This window comes from Cheilinus undulatus, linkage group 16 (assembly GCF_018320785.1).
Source record: "Cheilinus undulatus linkage group 16, ASM1832078v1, whole genome shotgun sequence".
Lineage (NCBI taxonomy): Eukaryota > Metazoa > Chordata > Actinopteri > Labriformes > Labridae > Cheilinus > Cheilinus undulatus.
This window is the reverse complement of record NC_054880.1, coordinates 15324199-15340801: the sequence shown is the minus strand read 5'-3', so window position 1 is coordinate 15340801 and position 16603 is coordinate 15324199. Positions and strand designations below refer to the sequence as shown.

Genomic DNA, 16603 nt, shown 5'->3' with positions numbered 1-16603 from the left:
ATCATGTCCACACAAACAAAAAAGTATTTTATCGTCATGGTGGAATCAGTTTTAAACTCAAACTGATTTTAAAATTGAACTGAGCCAAACCCAAACTGATTTAAACTCGAAATATTTTAAGCAGGAAAATACTGTTCAATATGAAAGCCCATTTCCGCCACAAATTAAAAATGAAAAAAATGTGAAAGTAAGGCAATTCTTGAAAAAAAAAAAAAATCCTAAGTCATTATCATGAGATAAAAAGTCGAAATTATGGGTTAAAAAGTCATAATTTTGAGATAAAACATTGACATTTTCAGATACAAATTATGGACTTTGTATCTCATAATTTTAACTTTTTAGCTCATAATTATGATTTAGGATTCTTTTTTAATTGCCTAACTTCCAGATTTTTCTTTTTTAGGTGGTGGAAATGGGCTTCCATAGTTCTATTTATTCACTCAAGTACAAGTAAAAAGTATTTCATTTAAAATTTACTTTAAGTACTGAGTAGCTACTGAGGAGTTGTACAGTAAATATGATCTTTCCTTATTATGCTGATAAAACTAATAAATAGTTTAACTAAAGACTTTAAAAATGTTTATGTAAGACTATGTGACTCCTCTGGCAAGAACAAAGCAGAAAGGCAACTTCATTGCAAGGCAATGCATACTGATTCAGAATACGCTTGATGTGTCCTTTAGGAACTAAAGTCACAGGTGGGAACCTTCAATGGAGAAGTTACAAGTTGTAATAGCTAGTCAGAGGGATTTCCTTCGTCACGTCAGCTTGTGTGTCAAAATATGGTAAACTCTGACTGTTCGAATCTGAAGTGGGTAAATCTGGCACAACTTCACCAACTTCCAAGGTGTATGGAGGATGAGGAGAGTCTTTAAGAGAACAGAAATCTCCAGCAACACTTGTAGTTTAGAGAACAACTTTATTAGACCCACGCGTTTCAGTATGTAGCCTTCATCAGTGTCATCATTCATCAGGAAAAAATTCAAAATGTTTCTAAATTACATACTTCTAACCAATCAGAAAAAGCCACATATGTATACCAGCCAATGGGATAGCAGTACCATTGGGTTGGTTAAGTGATCATCTGGTTTATGACCAATAGACACTGCTAGAGAGGCACAGGGAGTGTCTAATGGGAAACAGACTCCAGAAAGTGTGTTAAAATGATAATAGGAAATCACTTGGTGGGGTTAAAGTGCATTCTGGGGTCATTGTAAAGTGTTATCTGTGGATGACAAAAACATTTTTTCACATTTTTTTCTGTTTTCACACTACCCTATTTAAATGTTGCTCACAATATGGTTCTTGTTGCTCTCTAAACTACAAGTGTTGCTGGAGATTTCTGTTCTCTTCAAAACTCTGACTGTTCGACAGCCTACCATTCTAATATCACCTCAACTCCTTTAAGACAACTAAACACCCATTTCATCACAGTTTACATGATCAAGGATCTATTTTCAGCACTTTTTTTTCAAAATTTAATAAACATTTGTTTTAATTTTTCTTTAAAGGTTTTAAAACTCATTTGTGCCCTTTTAGTAGTGCTTTTTATTTTTTTATTATTTTCCCCCTCAAATATCTCATCCTGCTTTCTTTTGACAGTCAACATATCACTCACTGTGAGTCTATGCCATGCAAAATGTTAAAAAAAAAGAGGCTTTCAGCAGCCTGGTGTTAATGCTTTTCCCTGACACAGACCCCATTAAAACATTTAGAGGCATTAACAATATCTGTTTAGTATTACTCAGTATTTACACTGATGGTCCTGTTTTCCTCTTGTGAGTCAAACATTAATTTCTGCCTGTTTTTAATCAGCTTAAGACTCATAACAGGAGCTTTGTGTAAATTCGAATGTAAAGCTATTTATATCAGCGATTGTCAACTGGTCTAGCCTCAGGACCCTCGACAGACTCTTTATTGACAAATTGCGACCCAAATTTATTAAACAAAAAAAAAAAGATTGGGTTTCTGTTTATGTACTGAAAAGTGTGACTGTTTGGATCTTGGATAGAGAAAAGGATACGGCTGAAAAAGGGCTAGGACAAAACAAACAGATTTACCCCATTTTCCCATGATAACACATACAACTGTGGCAATTGTCCAGAAAAAAATTCTTTTTCACTGTGGAAACACAGCTTTTTAGCCCTAGAAAGAGAGAAATTATTCGAAATATTTAGAAACACTGAAATGTACTCATTATCCCGAACAGAGAAGATGAAATGTATAGATGTATATCCACTAAGGGATTCTCTTTTTTCCCAGACATGCATTCTGGACAGCTCTGTGACCCACTTTTGGGTCCCAACCCACTACATGAGAACCACTTATTTAGATTGCTACAAATTGAGACCACAACAGTCTGCTCTGTATGCTGCAGTTTCTTCATTGTCCACCAAGTGGCAGTATTGGACTATTAAATCTCCCCCACTAGCTCGACCCTTCACTAACACCTCAAGGTCAGAGGCTGAGTGTCAGTGAAGTGTCAGTCTGCTCAGTTATGTTGAGCATTCTCTTTAATCCTTTATATTACATCCCTGCATGATAGGGGAGGAATAAAACCACCTTAGAGAGAGACCAGTAGGACGTAACTTTATAAAAAGACAGAACTAGAGCACTCAGGATTAAGGATAAGGGCTTATATAAGAGGAGTGGACTTGTGTAGGAAGATGCAAGTGAGAGGAGGTAGAGGAGGGAGGAGGAAGGTCTTCAAAGACCGTGCAGAAAGTCCAGAGATGGAGGGCGATGATAGACGGTGTATATATGGTGAGACAGCGAGAGGCAACATGCAGACAAGCGGAGAGAGACTCAAAGTGCACTTATGGAGAGTCTCAGGAGGTGCGCAGACAGATGGGTGCTTAAACTGTCAAAAAGAGAGAAGGAGAGATGGAAACTCTCCTAGAGAAAGTTGTCCGTTCGGTCACTCAGAGTTTAATCTCTTCTCAGTGGGAAGTTTGTGATTTCGTCGGTCTGAACCCGGGGCCTTATCTAAGTACCCTCTCAGTGGAGAGATAGGGTGGAAAAAGGAGAGGAGCCTGCAGGAGGAGGATTTGCAGACAATGACTCCGCCACAGGGGCAAAGTGGTTGAATGAAGCTGAGAAAGACAAAGCCGGTAATAAGCCGGACATATGAGAGACACATAGAGGGAGAAGGGTTTAAGATCATGCAGCAAAGAAGGCTGTGACGCTGTGCTCCTTCTACCAGGGTTGTCCCAGAGGAGCAAGGAGGCTTTTTCCTGCTTCATTTGCCTCCTTTACTCCCTTCTTTCACACATGTTCCAGCACACAACACATTTCTTTTTCTCCTGAGAAACACAAGCTTTTACCTACTAAAGCCGCAGCAGCTCCTCTCCAGGTCCCCCTCCTGTCCCCCCTGTTTGTTTACTTTACTCCCCTCCATAATGCACGGATTAATTTCTCAAAGCCGATTTGAGCAACGGCACGCTTTGGCAAAGAGCGGGGTGCAGAACTTTTGTGCTGGGGGAAGTTTCCCCTTCACACTAGCTTAGAGGTGGACCTTTTTCTCCTTTATGCCGCCTGCTTTAATCTCCACACAGAGGAGTGGGAGAGAGGGGGAGAAAGGGAGGATGAGAGAGGGGAGAGAGGACTCAACACACAGCTGGGAGTCACTAATGTCTTTACAGAGGTGTCGCCTGCTTTCCCATGAGCCTCTTCCAATCCTTCTGCCTCTTCTTCTACCTCACTGGCATTTCTTCTTCTCACAGTACAAGACACATTTTTTTGGAATATGTGTTTTTATGATTTATTTCCAACTGTAAGCTTAATATTATGATAGCCATTAACTCTGGTTATAAAGCACTAAAAGGGTTACAAATGGTGGGTTTCCATTAAATGGTCTGATTTAATTCGGCAGAGTTTAGTTTGGTAAACCCTGACATTAATTGCTTTTCCACAGCCCTGATTGGAAAGTGAAGGTGTTAGCGAGCAGTGGGTCTACATCCACCCTCCAGGGTTAGATCAGTACGCTTGTTACCCAAATAGAAAAAAAGTGGAATGATGCCTTTCCCTGATTTTGACAGTGGAAAAATGCAAACTGTACTGAATTGGACCACTGAGTGGAACTATTGTTTCCTTAGTCTCAGTAAACATTTCAGGAAAATTTGATGAAACCCTCATTAAGATATTCTTAAGCTGAAGTTAGACTGCGCAGTTTCAGCATGGTAAAGACACAATATTGAACATGGATAGGGTTTCAAGACCCGTTGTCCCCTGACGTCTGTTGTTTAATCATGTTTAGGGGCTCATAGTGAACGACAATCGTGAACACGTCTGAGACACCTCACAATCTCCCCACAGAAAGAGTTTTTTTGCACACCTTCTAATATTTGTTCTGTGATGTCAGTGATATTGACCACTAAAAGCACAGAGCCCTCTGAACACACAGCCGTCACAAATGTAAACAAACCAAATGATAAAGCTAAGGAAGAGCGATGAAGCTGATGGAACTATGACACAGAGGAAAAGTTTGTCGAGCTCTGACAACAACATCCCTGCCTTTATGATGAGTCATAGAGGGGCTACTGTCCCTAAAAAAAGGGAAATGTTGGCAAGAAAAAACCAGTGCGTAACAGCTGTTTGCATAGAATCATGCTAGTGTACAATATTCAGTGTTACATTAAGACAGTATGGTACAATAATTAATTTTTGTTTACAGTTTTCTATTTAGTTGTTGTCTTACTCATCCCCTCTTTCTTCTAATGTCATCACAATGGTCACCATGAGTGATCGCGTACCTCCGTCAGTTAAGTCATGGTATAAATTTATGGCTCTGTGATCGCCTAACTGGACAAACTGACAATCAGACAAAACAGACAAAAAATGTGATTTTTAAAAACTCTTTAGATATAATGCTCACAAGAGTGTCCTGGATAAACGGACAACTCAGGAAGCGATCCCAGATAGCCAGGAAAGCCCCTTTAACCGCTTTTCTCCCTTATTACATGAAATCCATCAATGAAACCTAAACGGCAGTGAACTGTTAAGTAAATCCACCTTACAAAGAGCATTTTTTAGAGACCTCATTTCAAAACAAGACATAAGCCATGAAAGAGGGCAGAGCGGATCAGCTTTTCTCTGCTCATCACCTTTTGTTGTTGTTTTTATTGAGAGCCCTCTGGTGGTGGAATTTACAAATTCAGGACAGAAAGGCTACTTTAGGCTCAAGTCAGGAGATTTGTTAAAAGCAAATTACATTGGTTGGAAAAAATATGATTTTCCCTCTTTGTCTGAACTAATGGTAGAGCTATCTTATAAATATGATAATTCATTAATGGTGAAATAAAAATCTGCACATATTTTCTAGCTAAACAACATAATACACTCATTTATTCAGAAAAACAGCCTAGTTTTTGGATTTAATGAGAGTAAAGAAAGCAAATTATTTCTTCTTCTTTTTAATGACTATGTGTCTGTACCTTTTTCTCTTATTAAATTAAATAAATCTTTTTCAGCTTCACCACAGTTATTTTCTATGGTGGCTGAAACTACTCAGAGGTTATCATAAGTTTTGCTAATAAATATTCTGACAAGTTTTGAAGTTGTGAATTTCCATTTGAGAACTAGCTAAGTTTTTCAGTAACAAATTTTTCTCCATAAAGTACATCTCCCACTTGATGAAACACCTGCCTCATAATAATATATTAAAATTCTCTCTAAATAATTTGAAGGCTTTAACGCATCTTGACTGCTGTCTTGATTTTCCAAAAGTGATGAATTCCAGGTACAACAACAATCTACAGTCTGCATTTTGAAACACGATTTGCTTTAATCTCTTGTCTGTCTCCGTGTCCCAGTCTCATTTACAGTGAATAAACAGGCAAATCTGATTGAAGATTTGCGCTGCAAACCGTGAGAAGCCTGATAAAAACACCAAGCAGCACACAAGTCCCCTGTCGCAGAGGAGAATTACTGTGTGATGTGATGTTTGCATACCAAGACATCAGACTCTAAGTGATAGGAATTATTATATTGTACCACAGGGGAATAGGAGGCTGATAGCACTTGATTAGGCTGCTATTTGCCTCATTTAGCATGCATGCAACTACTAATACACCTCCTGACCCAGAGCATCCAGAGGCTAAAGTGTCAAGACTGTTAGGTTTCATAATTCATAATATGTAGATTAGAGCATGCACCAGATTTTTCCAGCTATAGTTTAAGATTTATGGAAGATGTATGTCCCAAATATGGTAGGCTGTCTGAAATGGCAGCATATCTGTTAATTTGAAGGCTTAATATGTACGATTCTGAATATTAAAAAAGCAAAATTCAAATTCAAATTTACCCTTTCTATATACATATATATTATATAATGAGGTTATGATTTTCTGAAAATAGAATGAAGTCAAGCTCCCACTGGGTTTATTGATCTCAGCTCTGTGTTCACACTAACAGGATGGTGCTGCTTTCAGCTTGTTTATGTTTCAAACATATTTCATACACTTTTTTTAAACCTCTTCCTCTCTAGCAGTTAGCCTTGCCACCAACAGGGGGATGAGAGATGGCACTGCCAACTTAGGGGTGCTGTTTCTAAGAATGAGATATATTTTTTTATTATCCCTTTTACTTGTTTAACAGTCAGCAGTACCACACAGAACCTCCTGAGACCTTATGGAAGAAATGAGCTTTACAGTAGAAAACAAACTAAATCAACAGCAGTAAATGTCGTGGTTAAATATCAAATTATGTGACCCATTAAAGAAGATTTAAAAATAACATGGTTAGGGCTAAGTTTTATCGAAACACCCAAAACAACAAAATAATCCATCTATTAATGATTGTATGTATTTTTGATTTGTTTTATTCAATAATTTGATTCGATAATTAAAAGGAGCTCAGAAAAGGATAATAATAACATAATGTCCCCATCTTTCACAGGGCATTAATTAATAAATCACATAAAAAAAGATTCAAAACAAATTTATGTCATTCTAACAGTTTAGCATTGTTTATACTTCTTTGTTGAAGCCAAGCCATAGCCTCAGTGTTCTGCAACATTGTGAGCACTACAGGCTAGTGTGTTCAACTGCCTGTGTGATTCTGCATGACTACATACTGGTTAGAAGTTTTTTTATGCCAGCCCCTTGTCCCACCAGTATATTTTCTGCTTTTTTGTAAAGGAAACCATGGCAAATTAAACCCAGTGTTCAACGTTAGACTCGGGTGAAAATAGTGAGCAGTAGTTGATTGATCTGCTGTTACAGCAAATAAGTAAAGGGAGGAGGAGTCTGGAGATTAACTTTATGGCCAATGAATCAGCTGAGGCATTGGATGTGGAATTGTTTTGCATTTGTTCTGTTACTGGGAGAGACATGAATAAGGAAATGTACTTCTGATGTTTTTGGATGCATGCAGGTAAATTTGCATGTATAGCATCTGCAGCCATGTATTTCATGAGTACACACAATATCTGTCATGTTAGGTTAACTGCTATAGCAGTGCATTCAGAAAATATTCACATCCCCTTCACTTTTTTAAAATTCTGTTATGTTGCAGTATGAAGCAACAGTCATTTAAAGTAGGGATGCACAATATTATCGGCAGTATATCGGTATCGGCCGTTAATAGCTTAAAAAGTTAATTATCGGTATCGGCCAATAATAAAATGTACGCCGGTCTGTATGGCCGGTAACGTGACATCATAATTAAGCGCACGCTATGACGCTGGACATGTGCCAACAACAAACTCAGCATGTCTGTGGAAGAATTCTGAAGTGTGGGAACAAGACTGCAAAGTAGCTGTTTGCATTGCTTGTAAAGTACATGTGATGTTAGGACGAGCACAACAGCACGCCTTTAACACCACCAATTTAATTGTACATCTAAAAAACTGTCAACCTGATGACTACAAGGAATTTCTTAAGATAAAGAATGACAAAACTTCATGCCAGGGAATACTCGTCAGCCGCCTCTAGTTAAGTCATTCAACAAAGCTAAAAAATACAGCAGCTACCACCCAAAGGTAAGGAGCTTATCAGGAAAATCATTGAACTCATAGCTCTTAATAATGAGCCTTTCAGCGTGGTAGAATAAAAAGGCTTCTGCAGGCTAATGCTGCATTTAAAGCTCTGCTACATTACACCTAGCAGACACTTGTAGCCTTACCTGAACTGCAAAACTTAGTTTCCAGTCACGTAGAGAAGCTCCTCGTTAAAGCTAAAGATATTAGCTTCTCTACGTATATATGGATGTGAAGTGTCAGTCCATGTTGAGGCTCACTGCCCAGTGGTTAGATGAGGATTCACTCTTATGCACTGCACTGTTATGCACCTACAGGAGTGCTCCAGTTCTCACTTTTGATAACATGTATCGAAAATGGAAAATAGAGAAATAAAACATGCATGTCGTGCTATGTGACACTGCATGAAAAACGGCAAAAGCAATGACAGACTTCTGTGTGCCAAGTCTCCCATGCATGGTGCACACACTGCAGCTGGCTTTTCACGGTGTCCGGTCTCCAGCATTGGAGATGTGGGTGTCACTGTGTTGTTACAGAGCTGTTTACAGTGCCCATTAAACTTGGTTGCAGCCCTGCGAATGACTGGCGACCAGTCCAGGGTGTACCCTGCCTCTCGCCCAATGACAGCTGGGATAGGCTTCAGCCCCCCCGCGAATCCGAATGGGATAAGCGGTATAGACATGGATGGATGGATGGAACTTGGTTGTTTAGTTAGTTTGTGCTGTTTAAAGCAGAGTCAGGAGAACTACTTCAGTTGAAGTTTTAATACTTTTGTTCAACTTGAGTCTCAAAAATTTAAAATCATATTTAAGCCCTGAACTATAGCTAGATTTTTTGCATTTAAGAAGCTGTCTTTTTGTTGTTGTTATTTAAAGCACTTTGTCAGGACTATGTCAGGGAGCATCCTGCAAACTGGCTAAGTAATAAGGAGAATCAATCTAAATTTATAAGCTATTTCTTTTTTGCACCATGGAGCTCAGTGTCAACTGGTTATTTTGCTGCTTTTTATTGCCCTCAAAGATGCAGATGACTTTGGCTGTACTGTTAAAAATACATGTAGCATGCATTGCACTTTTAACCCAAAGACATTAATATAAGTCTTTCATTAGTGTACAGCTGTATTTGAAAAAAAAAAACAATACATCCTTCATTTCTGATAAAAATCACATGTTTTGTTAGTTTCTAAAAAAAAAAAATACAATAGACTACCAGTATTTAAAATATATATATATATTTGTAATACAGGATGAAATTGTGTTTTTTACAGTGGAAAATATGTAATTAAATATCGGTATCGACCAAAATGAGTATTAAAATATCAGCGTATCGGATATTGGAAAAATCCAATATCGCGCATCCCTAATTTAAAGTCCCCGTAAAATCTCTAATTTAGCTTTGTTGTATGCCAGTGTGTTATTAACCACCAGGCCAAATTTCAGTCATGAAAAACATCTCACATATAAAAGTAAGCTTCAGAATCATGAAAACTGAGGAGTAAAATTTGCCCTAAGATGGTGTGGGTTTGTCAGTTGAATGAGCTGAAGCCACGCCTACTCAGGAGACATACAATCCTCTCAAAAAAAAAAAAAAAAAAAAAAAATCCTTCTGATCAGAATGCAACTATCTGGCTCTGTGCCAGAGCAGAGAGTCCAAAGTTAAGTGTACTGTTTTCTGGTATAAATCTCTCTGTTATGGTGCTTTTAATGACCCATGGGCCGCTGTAGCTGATTAGGAAATTTACCTCACAATGAACAAAAACACAGCGTGTAGCTGGTTTTTAACTTCCATTGAAGACAGTGACATTGACTATAAACAGACTGTACTGAGATGAACTGCTAGTTGACTTTGTATAATTGTAGCATTAGAGGGGCGAGGTAAGTCCTCATAGAGACTGGTGATGTCATGGGCTCCTTTATTTGCTCTGCTCAAATAAAACCATGAAAGGGGTGAACAAATTTCTAACGGTTTACATGAGAAATTCAGTCACATAGATCTCAGTGTTTTTATGATCATAGCAACCTTATTCCAACATATCTGTTGTGTTAAGACAAAGTTTGGATTTCACCTTACAGGGACTTTAAATGTATTTGTTCTCTCTTATCTCAAATCTCTTAATCTACAGTCAGTGTCCCATAATGACTAAGTGAAAACAGAATTTTAGGATTTTTTTGTGAATTTGTATAAAAAAACTGAAATATTACATTGACACAAATATTCAGAACTTTTACTCAGTAAAGTTTAAGCACCTTAGGCAGCAATAACAGCCTTGTATCTTTGAATATGACGCAACAAGCTTTGACAGCTAGATTGCCATTTTTCTTTGCAAATCCTCTCAAACTGGGGTCCTTGTTAACCTTGCAAAGCAGATGGATACACCCATTTCAGTGTTTGTCACTGGTGAATCCATCTTGCAAAGCTCCTGTCTGAACCGTTTGGGCCCGGTTAGAAAGTTACAGGACTAATCAGCGACGAGGGGCAGTACTTTCAGGCGTGGCAGAGTCGTGACGTAAGCAAGCAGCAACAAGAGGCTGTTGCAATTATGGCGGGAGAAATTAGCGTGGATGCTTCTAAAGCGCTAGTTTTATGAGAACTTAACGACATTTCTTTGTTAAAAGAAGAACAAAGAACAGCAGTGAGTTGTTTCCTTTTCAAAAACGACAAAAGTTGTGTAGTGACGTACAGTCGCCGTGGTTCGCGTTATGCAGTTCTCTTTGGAGCTTTCTCCTTGATAGGGGCGCACCTCGCTAGCGCTAGCCTTTTTGTGTAGGATTAGATGCTGATATGACGCATTATAATTATTTTACTGAAGGAGAATCAACAGGCTTTCCAAACTAGAGGAAGGATTTCATTTGTTCTATGAAAGACAAAAAAAAATGAAACAGTCAGATAGCCACAAAGTGAATTGAAACTGATCATAAAATCTTGTTTTATGACATTTATCGGCCCCTCTGTCCCACAGAAACTAAAGCAGGTGGAGATGGACGAGGGAAATGTAGCAACAGGAGGGAATGAACTGAAGGAGGTGTGTCCAAAGAGTCTTTGTTTGGTGTAAAAAATCTGCTCTGAAAGATGTATGGTTAGACTGTATACTAAAAGATATTTTCTGTAACAAATACATCCACATTTCAGTCGAACCATCATTATAATCTGGTTGTTAAGTTTGTCATTCAGACTCCTAACGAGCCTGAAATGTAAATAAGTTGTTTTGTGTTTTCTTCCTCACATAACATCTTGAATGCAGGCAAGAAATCTGCGATAAGCCTGCGATAATGAATACCCAAATCCAGTGTAAGTGCTCTGGGAGTTCAAATGCGGTGGTCTGCTGAGCAGCATCTGAAGGAGGTGGTGTTTGATTGCGTGGGAGGTTTGGAAAGCTGCAGCCCAGCGATGGCTCAGAGATGAAACTCATTAAGTCTCAAACTCCAATCCTCAACTCCAATAAGACTTTAATATAAAAAGTATGGATTGCTGCTGCAACTGTAGGAGATAAATAAAAGGATCTCATTCTCAAATGTATGCCCGTGGACTCACACATGAATGCACACTGAAATATGCACATGCACGCTGACCCATGTGTGCAGCAACAGAAGTGCGCACCAGTAGACTCACTTCTGCACACCCACTCAGTTGCCCACAGCAAACCCACACAAAGTTAATTTGCATGTACAATAATTTCCCATACGCTCCGTGCTACTCTTAAGGTGGGTGTTGTGTAATAAACCAGTAAGTAATATAACCTGGATCCAGAGAGGGCGACTTAATAAGTTCACATGTAAGAGAAGGAGAGAGAAAAGAGAAAGCCATGAACCACAGGAGTGAGCGAGAAAAGGTAGCTGAAAGTTGAATAGTGTTGTAAATGGATACAGAGCATTAACTTGGTAATACAGAGATAAGTCTAAGAGTGCAGGTAGCCTTAAGGTTGGAGGGATGAGTGAGCTCTCAAAGCTGTCGGCTCATTTCTTCGCACCACAAGTGAAGCTAAAGGCCGGACAGAGAGTTTATCATGTAGACCCCAGTCACCCTGAAGTGTTTAGCTGCTCAGTGTTGCAACAGAGTTTCCTTAGGCAAGATGATGAAACCAGCTTCACTGTGAAGTTCAGGGCCAGTTCAACTGAATAAAAAATAACCAAATATTTGGTCATCTTTTTGCTGTAGACTAATAATTCAAAAAATGGGACTTTCAGAGCAGATTTTGGACAAAAACAAATGCTTTCTTCCGATAAACCTCCTTCATCCTTCAGTTCTCCACACTTCTCCTGACCCTCTGTTAAAGTTCCACAAGCAAGTTTCTATCAGACAAAGAACAGCTAAAGAACCATGATTCTGCAGGTCAATTTAAAGTGTTTTGTTGTCGGGTTGACCCAAAAAACTGACTTATGAAACATGTTTAAACTGAGAAACATAAACAAGCTGTATAACCGGAAAAAGTACTAGCTCCTAAATCTGTTAACAAAGAGCTGAGAACAACAAACCCAGAAGGAGTTTGACTTGGCTCTCTATTAAGGTCTACTTTGCTTATCTTTACTTATGCTATATCTGACTTTAGTAAGTTTAATATTCAGAATTTTGAATATTCAGCCTTTATTTCAATATTCAAGTATTTGTTGTTTTTTAAGTGGTGTAAAATCCACACAGAACCAATATGGAACTAATTTGCTATCGTCTGAGTTTTGACTTTCAGTCAAAACTCCCTTTTTACGGCTCTGTGCAGGTCAGTCAAGTTCCTCCACTCTGAAACTCAGCAAGCCATGTCTTTATCAGTGTTAATTTCATCGACTAAAACTACCACAAAAAATGTTTGTCAACAGCCTTTTTTCCATGACCAAAACTTAACTAAGACTGACAAAAATAGATCTGTGATGACTAAAACTGACAAAAACTAAGTTTAGTTTTCATCAAGATGACTAAAACTAGACTAAAATGTAATGCAGCTTTCGTCAGACATTCAAAATCTGTGATATTTCTCTTCTGTGGGTAAATCTGTCAATAAAACAATGCATCTGTATCTCTTTTGTCCCTCAGCTGTAGAAAGCAGGGACCCCAGGTTTAGAAGAATGCATAGAACACACCACCATGATTTGGTACCAGATTTAGGCAAGAAAATAAATGCTTGAACTAAAATGTGAGGACTTTTTATGGACTAAAACTAGACTAAAATGTTTTGAGTTTTCATGGACTAAAACTAGACTAAAACTAAAAAGGATAGAAATAACTAAAATGTGACTTAAAAAAATGCATTTCATTTAAAGACTAAAACTAAGATTAAAATAAAAATAGTCAACACTGGTCTTTATAGTCTTTGCTTTGTATACTGGGGTGCAGTCATGTAGGATTAGAAAAGCGCTCCCCCAAAGTGTTGCCACAAAGTTGGAAGCATAGAATTGTCCAAAATATCTTGGTATGCTGAAGCATTATTATTGCCCTACACTGGAGATAAGAGGCCTGTAACCCAAACCCTGAAAAACAGCCCCATATCATTAACCCGCTTCATCAATCCACAGAACAGGTTTCCACTGCTCCACAGTCCAGTGTCGGTGTACTTTACAACTTTCCATCTGATGCTTGGCATCGGACTAGGTGAGCTGAGGCTTACATACAGCTGCTTGGCAATGGAGACCCATTCCATGAAGCTCCCCCTGCAGTTTTTGTGCTTACATAAATGCCAGTGGAAATTCAGAACTCTTCAACTATGGAATCAGCAGCATGTTGGCGACTTTTACCAACCATGCGCCCTAACAGTCTTTGACCCCGCTCTGTGATTTTACATGGTCTTCCACTTCGTAGCTAAGTTGCTGTTGTTCCTAAATGCTTCCACTTTGTAAGAATATCAACTACAGGGAGGAAGTCACGTGTGCAGCTAGCCGTCAGTCCTATAGTAGAAAACGACAAGACATACATTTGTTTGTATTTGAGCTTTTTTAATAACACATTTCAAGATTGCAACAGCCATCAGATTTTCTTCTAACAAGTAAAAATCATCAAAAAAACTAACAGAAAAGAACCTTTTTTTTTTCAGTTTTATATTCCAAACAACAGAGTTTCTTGGCTTAGGCCCTAAATTCAAACAAAGAAAAAAACCCTTACACAGTGAGCAGATATTATATTCAACACATTGTTCTCCAAACAAATTATAAAAATAGATTTCGCATTTTCAAATACATATGTACAGTATTAAACATATATCATAATGGTCACAGTAACAGAGAGGGGGGGGAAACAACTTCAGCTCCATTCATTGTAGTGATGAGGTCCAGTTTGTTGACTGAATGTGTGTCTTTATGTGTGCGTCAAAGGGACCATCTTTCTATAAATATGTTTAAATGTGCGTGAAAACATCGATAAAGACACAAGTTCATTTAATTAGACAAAACATAGAAGAAAAATCTTTTTTACCAAACACAAACCAGTTACACTTATTTTTGATTGGAGTATTGTATCTTCCAGTGTGTATTATGATCAATAATGCCCCGATAAACGCTATTCCCCAAAAGCAAGGGGGTGGATCACTGTACAGGAGAGGATTCTGGGAAATAAAAAGTGCAACTACAAAGCATGGCAGAGCATGACAACAACAGCAACAAAACTGCAAACATAAACATCCTCAAAAAAAACTATGCGACATTCTGTATCCATTCTGCAACACACACTGATGATAATGGACCCAAAACAAATGGCACCAAACTTAGTGTTAAAGAATACACAGATACTGTGTGCTGACAGTAAAAACATCCACAATTCCTTGTTCTTTCTGTTAACAAAACGGCTCATTTCTTCAGTTATAAATCATTAAGAAAAAGAAGATTTGCTATTTTAAATACTAGCTGAATAAATAAACCTTTATAACCTCGTTCTGGAGAGGTTGGCATAACAATCTGTAAACATAAATAAATATGGATAAATATCTGAATGAGGCCATCTTCCAGAGTCGGCCTGTGCTCTGTACAGAGTATTAAACATGATGATAGAGGAGGATTATGATACTGAAATGACATCCAGCAGCCTGAAAGGGAAAATAAGACAGACAAAGAAGAGCATAAAGGAGACAAACATGTATATTAAATAAAGAAAATAGAACAAAATATGGTGAAACACACAGCAACCAACAGCAAATGAATGCACAAACACACTTTCAAACTCTCACTTTGCAGAAGATTTCTGCAGCTTTTGTTTAAGCCCCGAAAAAAAAGGAAAAACCGGGCTGATGGTCCTGAAAAATAAACAAATCATCCACCAGAATTTAGATCTGCTCATCCCACTAATAGATTGAAAGACTAGCTGGGTTTTTGAGGCCACATCACAGCCTTCCCTTGACATGGGACAGCACAGTCTTCTGTGGTTTCCGCCCTCCATCTCTCCAGCCATGTTTGATCTTCTGAAAAGTTATTACGCCATCTGTTTTGCTCTGTTGTCTGCTTCTTAAATCAGCTCCTGCTTGATGCAAATTCAGCTCTGGTTCTAAGTCCTTTCCACAAAGGCCAGTCAGATAGTTTCTGCCTTCAATTAGATATTGTTTCTAGCAATTTAATGTTGTGGTAAAGGGAAGTTCCAACTAAAATATAAATGTTTATTCAAGCGATTTAGTCCAGAACTGGTGTTTTTGTGGCGTAGATCATCCACGCCTCTCCAGCATCTCTGAGATCAGCTTCAGACAGCTCTCATTTGTCTGTACACGCTGAACCAGAAAGTGCAGACAAGAGATCACAACAAAAAAAAGTGACATCACTCCTCTGCTGTCCCCAACATTGAGACAGGAACTGTCTGCGGGGATACGTAGAAGAAAAAGAAAGGAAGGAATCGAGGAAGGCATGAGGACGCGTGGGGAGGAGGAGGTGATGAGCAGAAACATCTGCTCGTCTTTGTTTCAGTTTGGAAGATCCGAGTCTCCTCGTCTCCATCCCCTCCATCCGTGTTTGTGTCTGCAGCAGCAGCAGTTGTAGTCGAGGTGTGTGGATTCGTCTGTTAGACCTGCACACCGCGGCCATGCATCTGGATGACCTGGGCTCTGAGTGTCTGGATGGCAGCCAGTATCAGCTTCTGGTGCTCGAGGGATGTGATGCCAAGACTCAGAACGTCTCTGTGGACACAAAAATCAAGATTTACTAAGGTTAGATCAAGAAAATGAGAAGCTTGAGACCCTGCATGAGTGCTGCCCACAGAATTGGCTGGGCCTATGAAAAACCCAGTGAAAGGCCCACCCCAGTTGTGATTTACTGATGATGTCAATATATGGGTGTTGGACCAGTAGCACTGGTGCTAGTATCCCGGCTAACGGACACCTCATTTTGGAGCTGAAAAGTGAGTCAAGCTATTATTGGGTTCGGATGTTCAAACTACTTGGTTTTCCAAGGTTTTTATTCTTTTCATCACTGTTTCTGCCCATTTTTGACAAATGTTTCCCTCTTTTAACCCTTTTTGACTACTTTTTCACCATTTGTCATTCCTTTGGCAACCTATTTTTGACACCTTTTACCAAGTTTTGCCCAGTTTGCTATTATTGGGCTCTGATGTTCAAGCTTGTTATTTGTCCAATTTTTCATTTGTTTTTACCATTTTTTCTGCTGATTTTTCACCAACTTTAACCCACTTTTGCCACTTTTAACCAATTTATGCTTCTTTTTAACCCTTTTT

General features: G+C 38.7%; 1 protein-coding gene across 1 annotated transcript in view; it reads right to left on the bottom strand.

Moving 5' to 3' along the window:
• Positions 1-13923: 13923 nt before the first annotated feature.
• Positions 13924-16603, bottom strand: part of LOC121523945 (ephrin type-A receptor 7-like) — a 267012-nt gene continuing 264332 nt past the window's right edge. Inside the window, exon 18 of the mRNA XM_041809039.1 lies at positions 13924-16049. Coding sequence (XP_041664973.1) covers positions 15935-16049 — 115 coding nt within the window. The 3' untranslated portion in view covers positions 13924-15934. The remainder of the gene's footprint in view (positions 16050-16603) is intronic.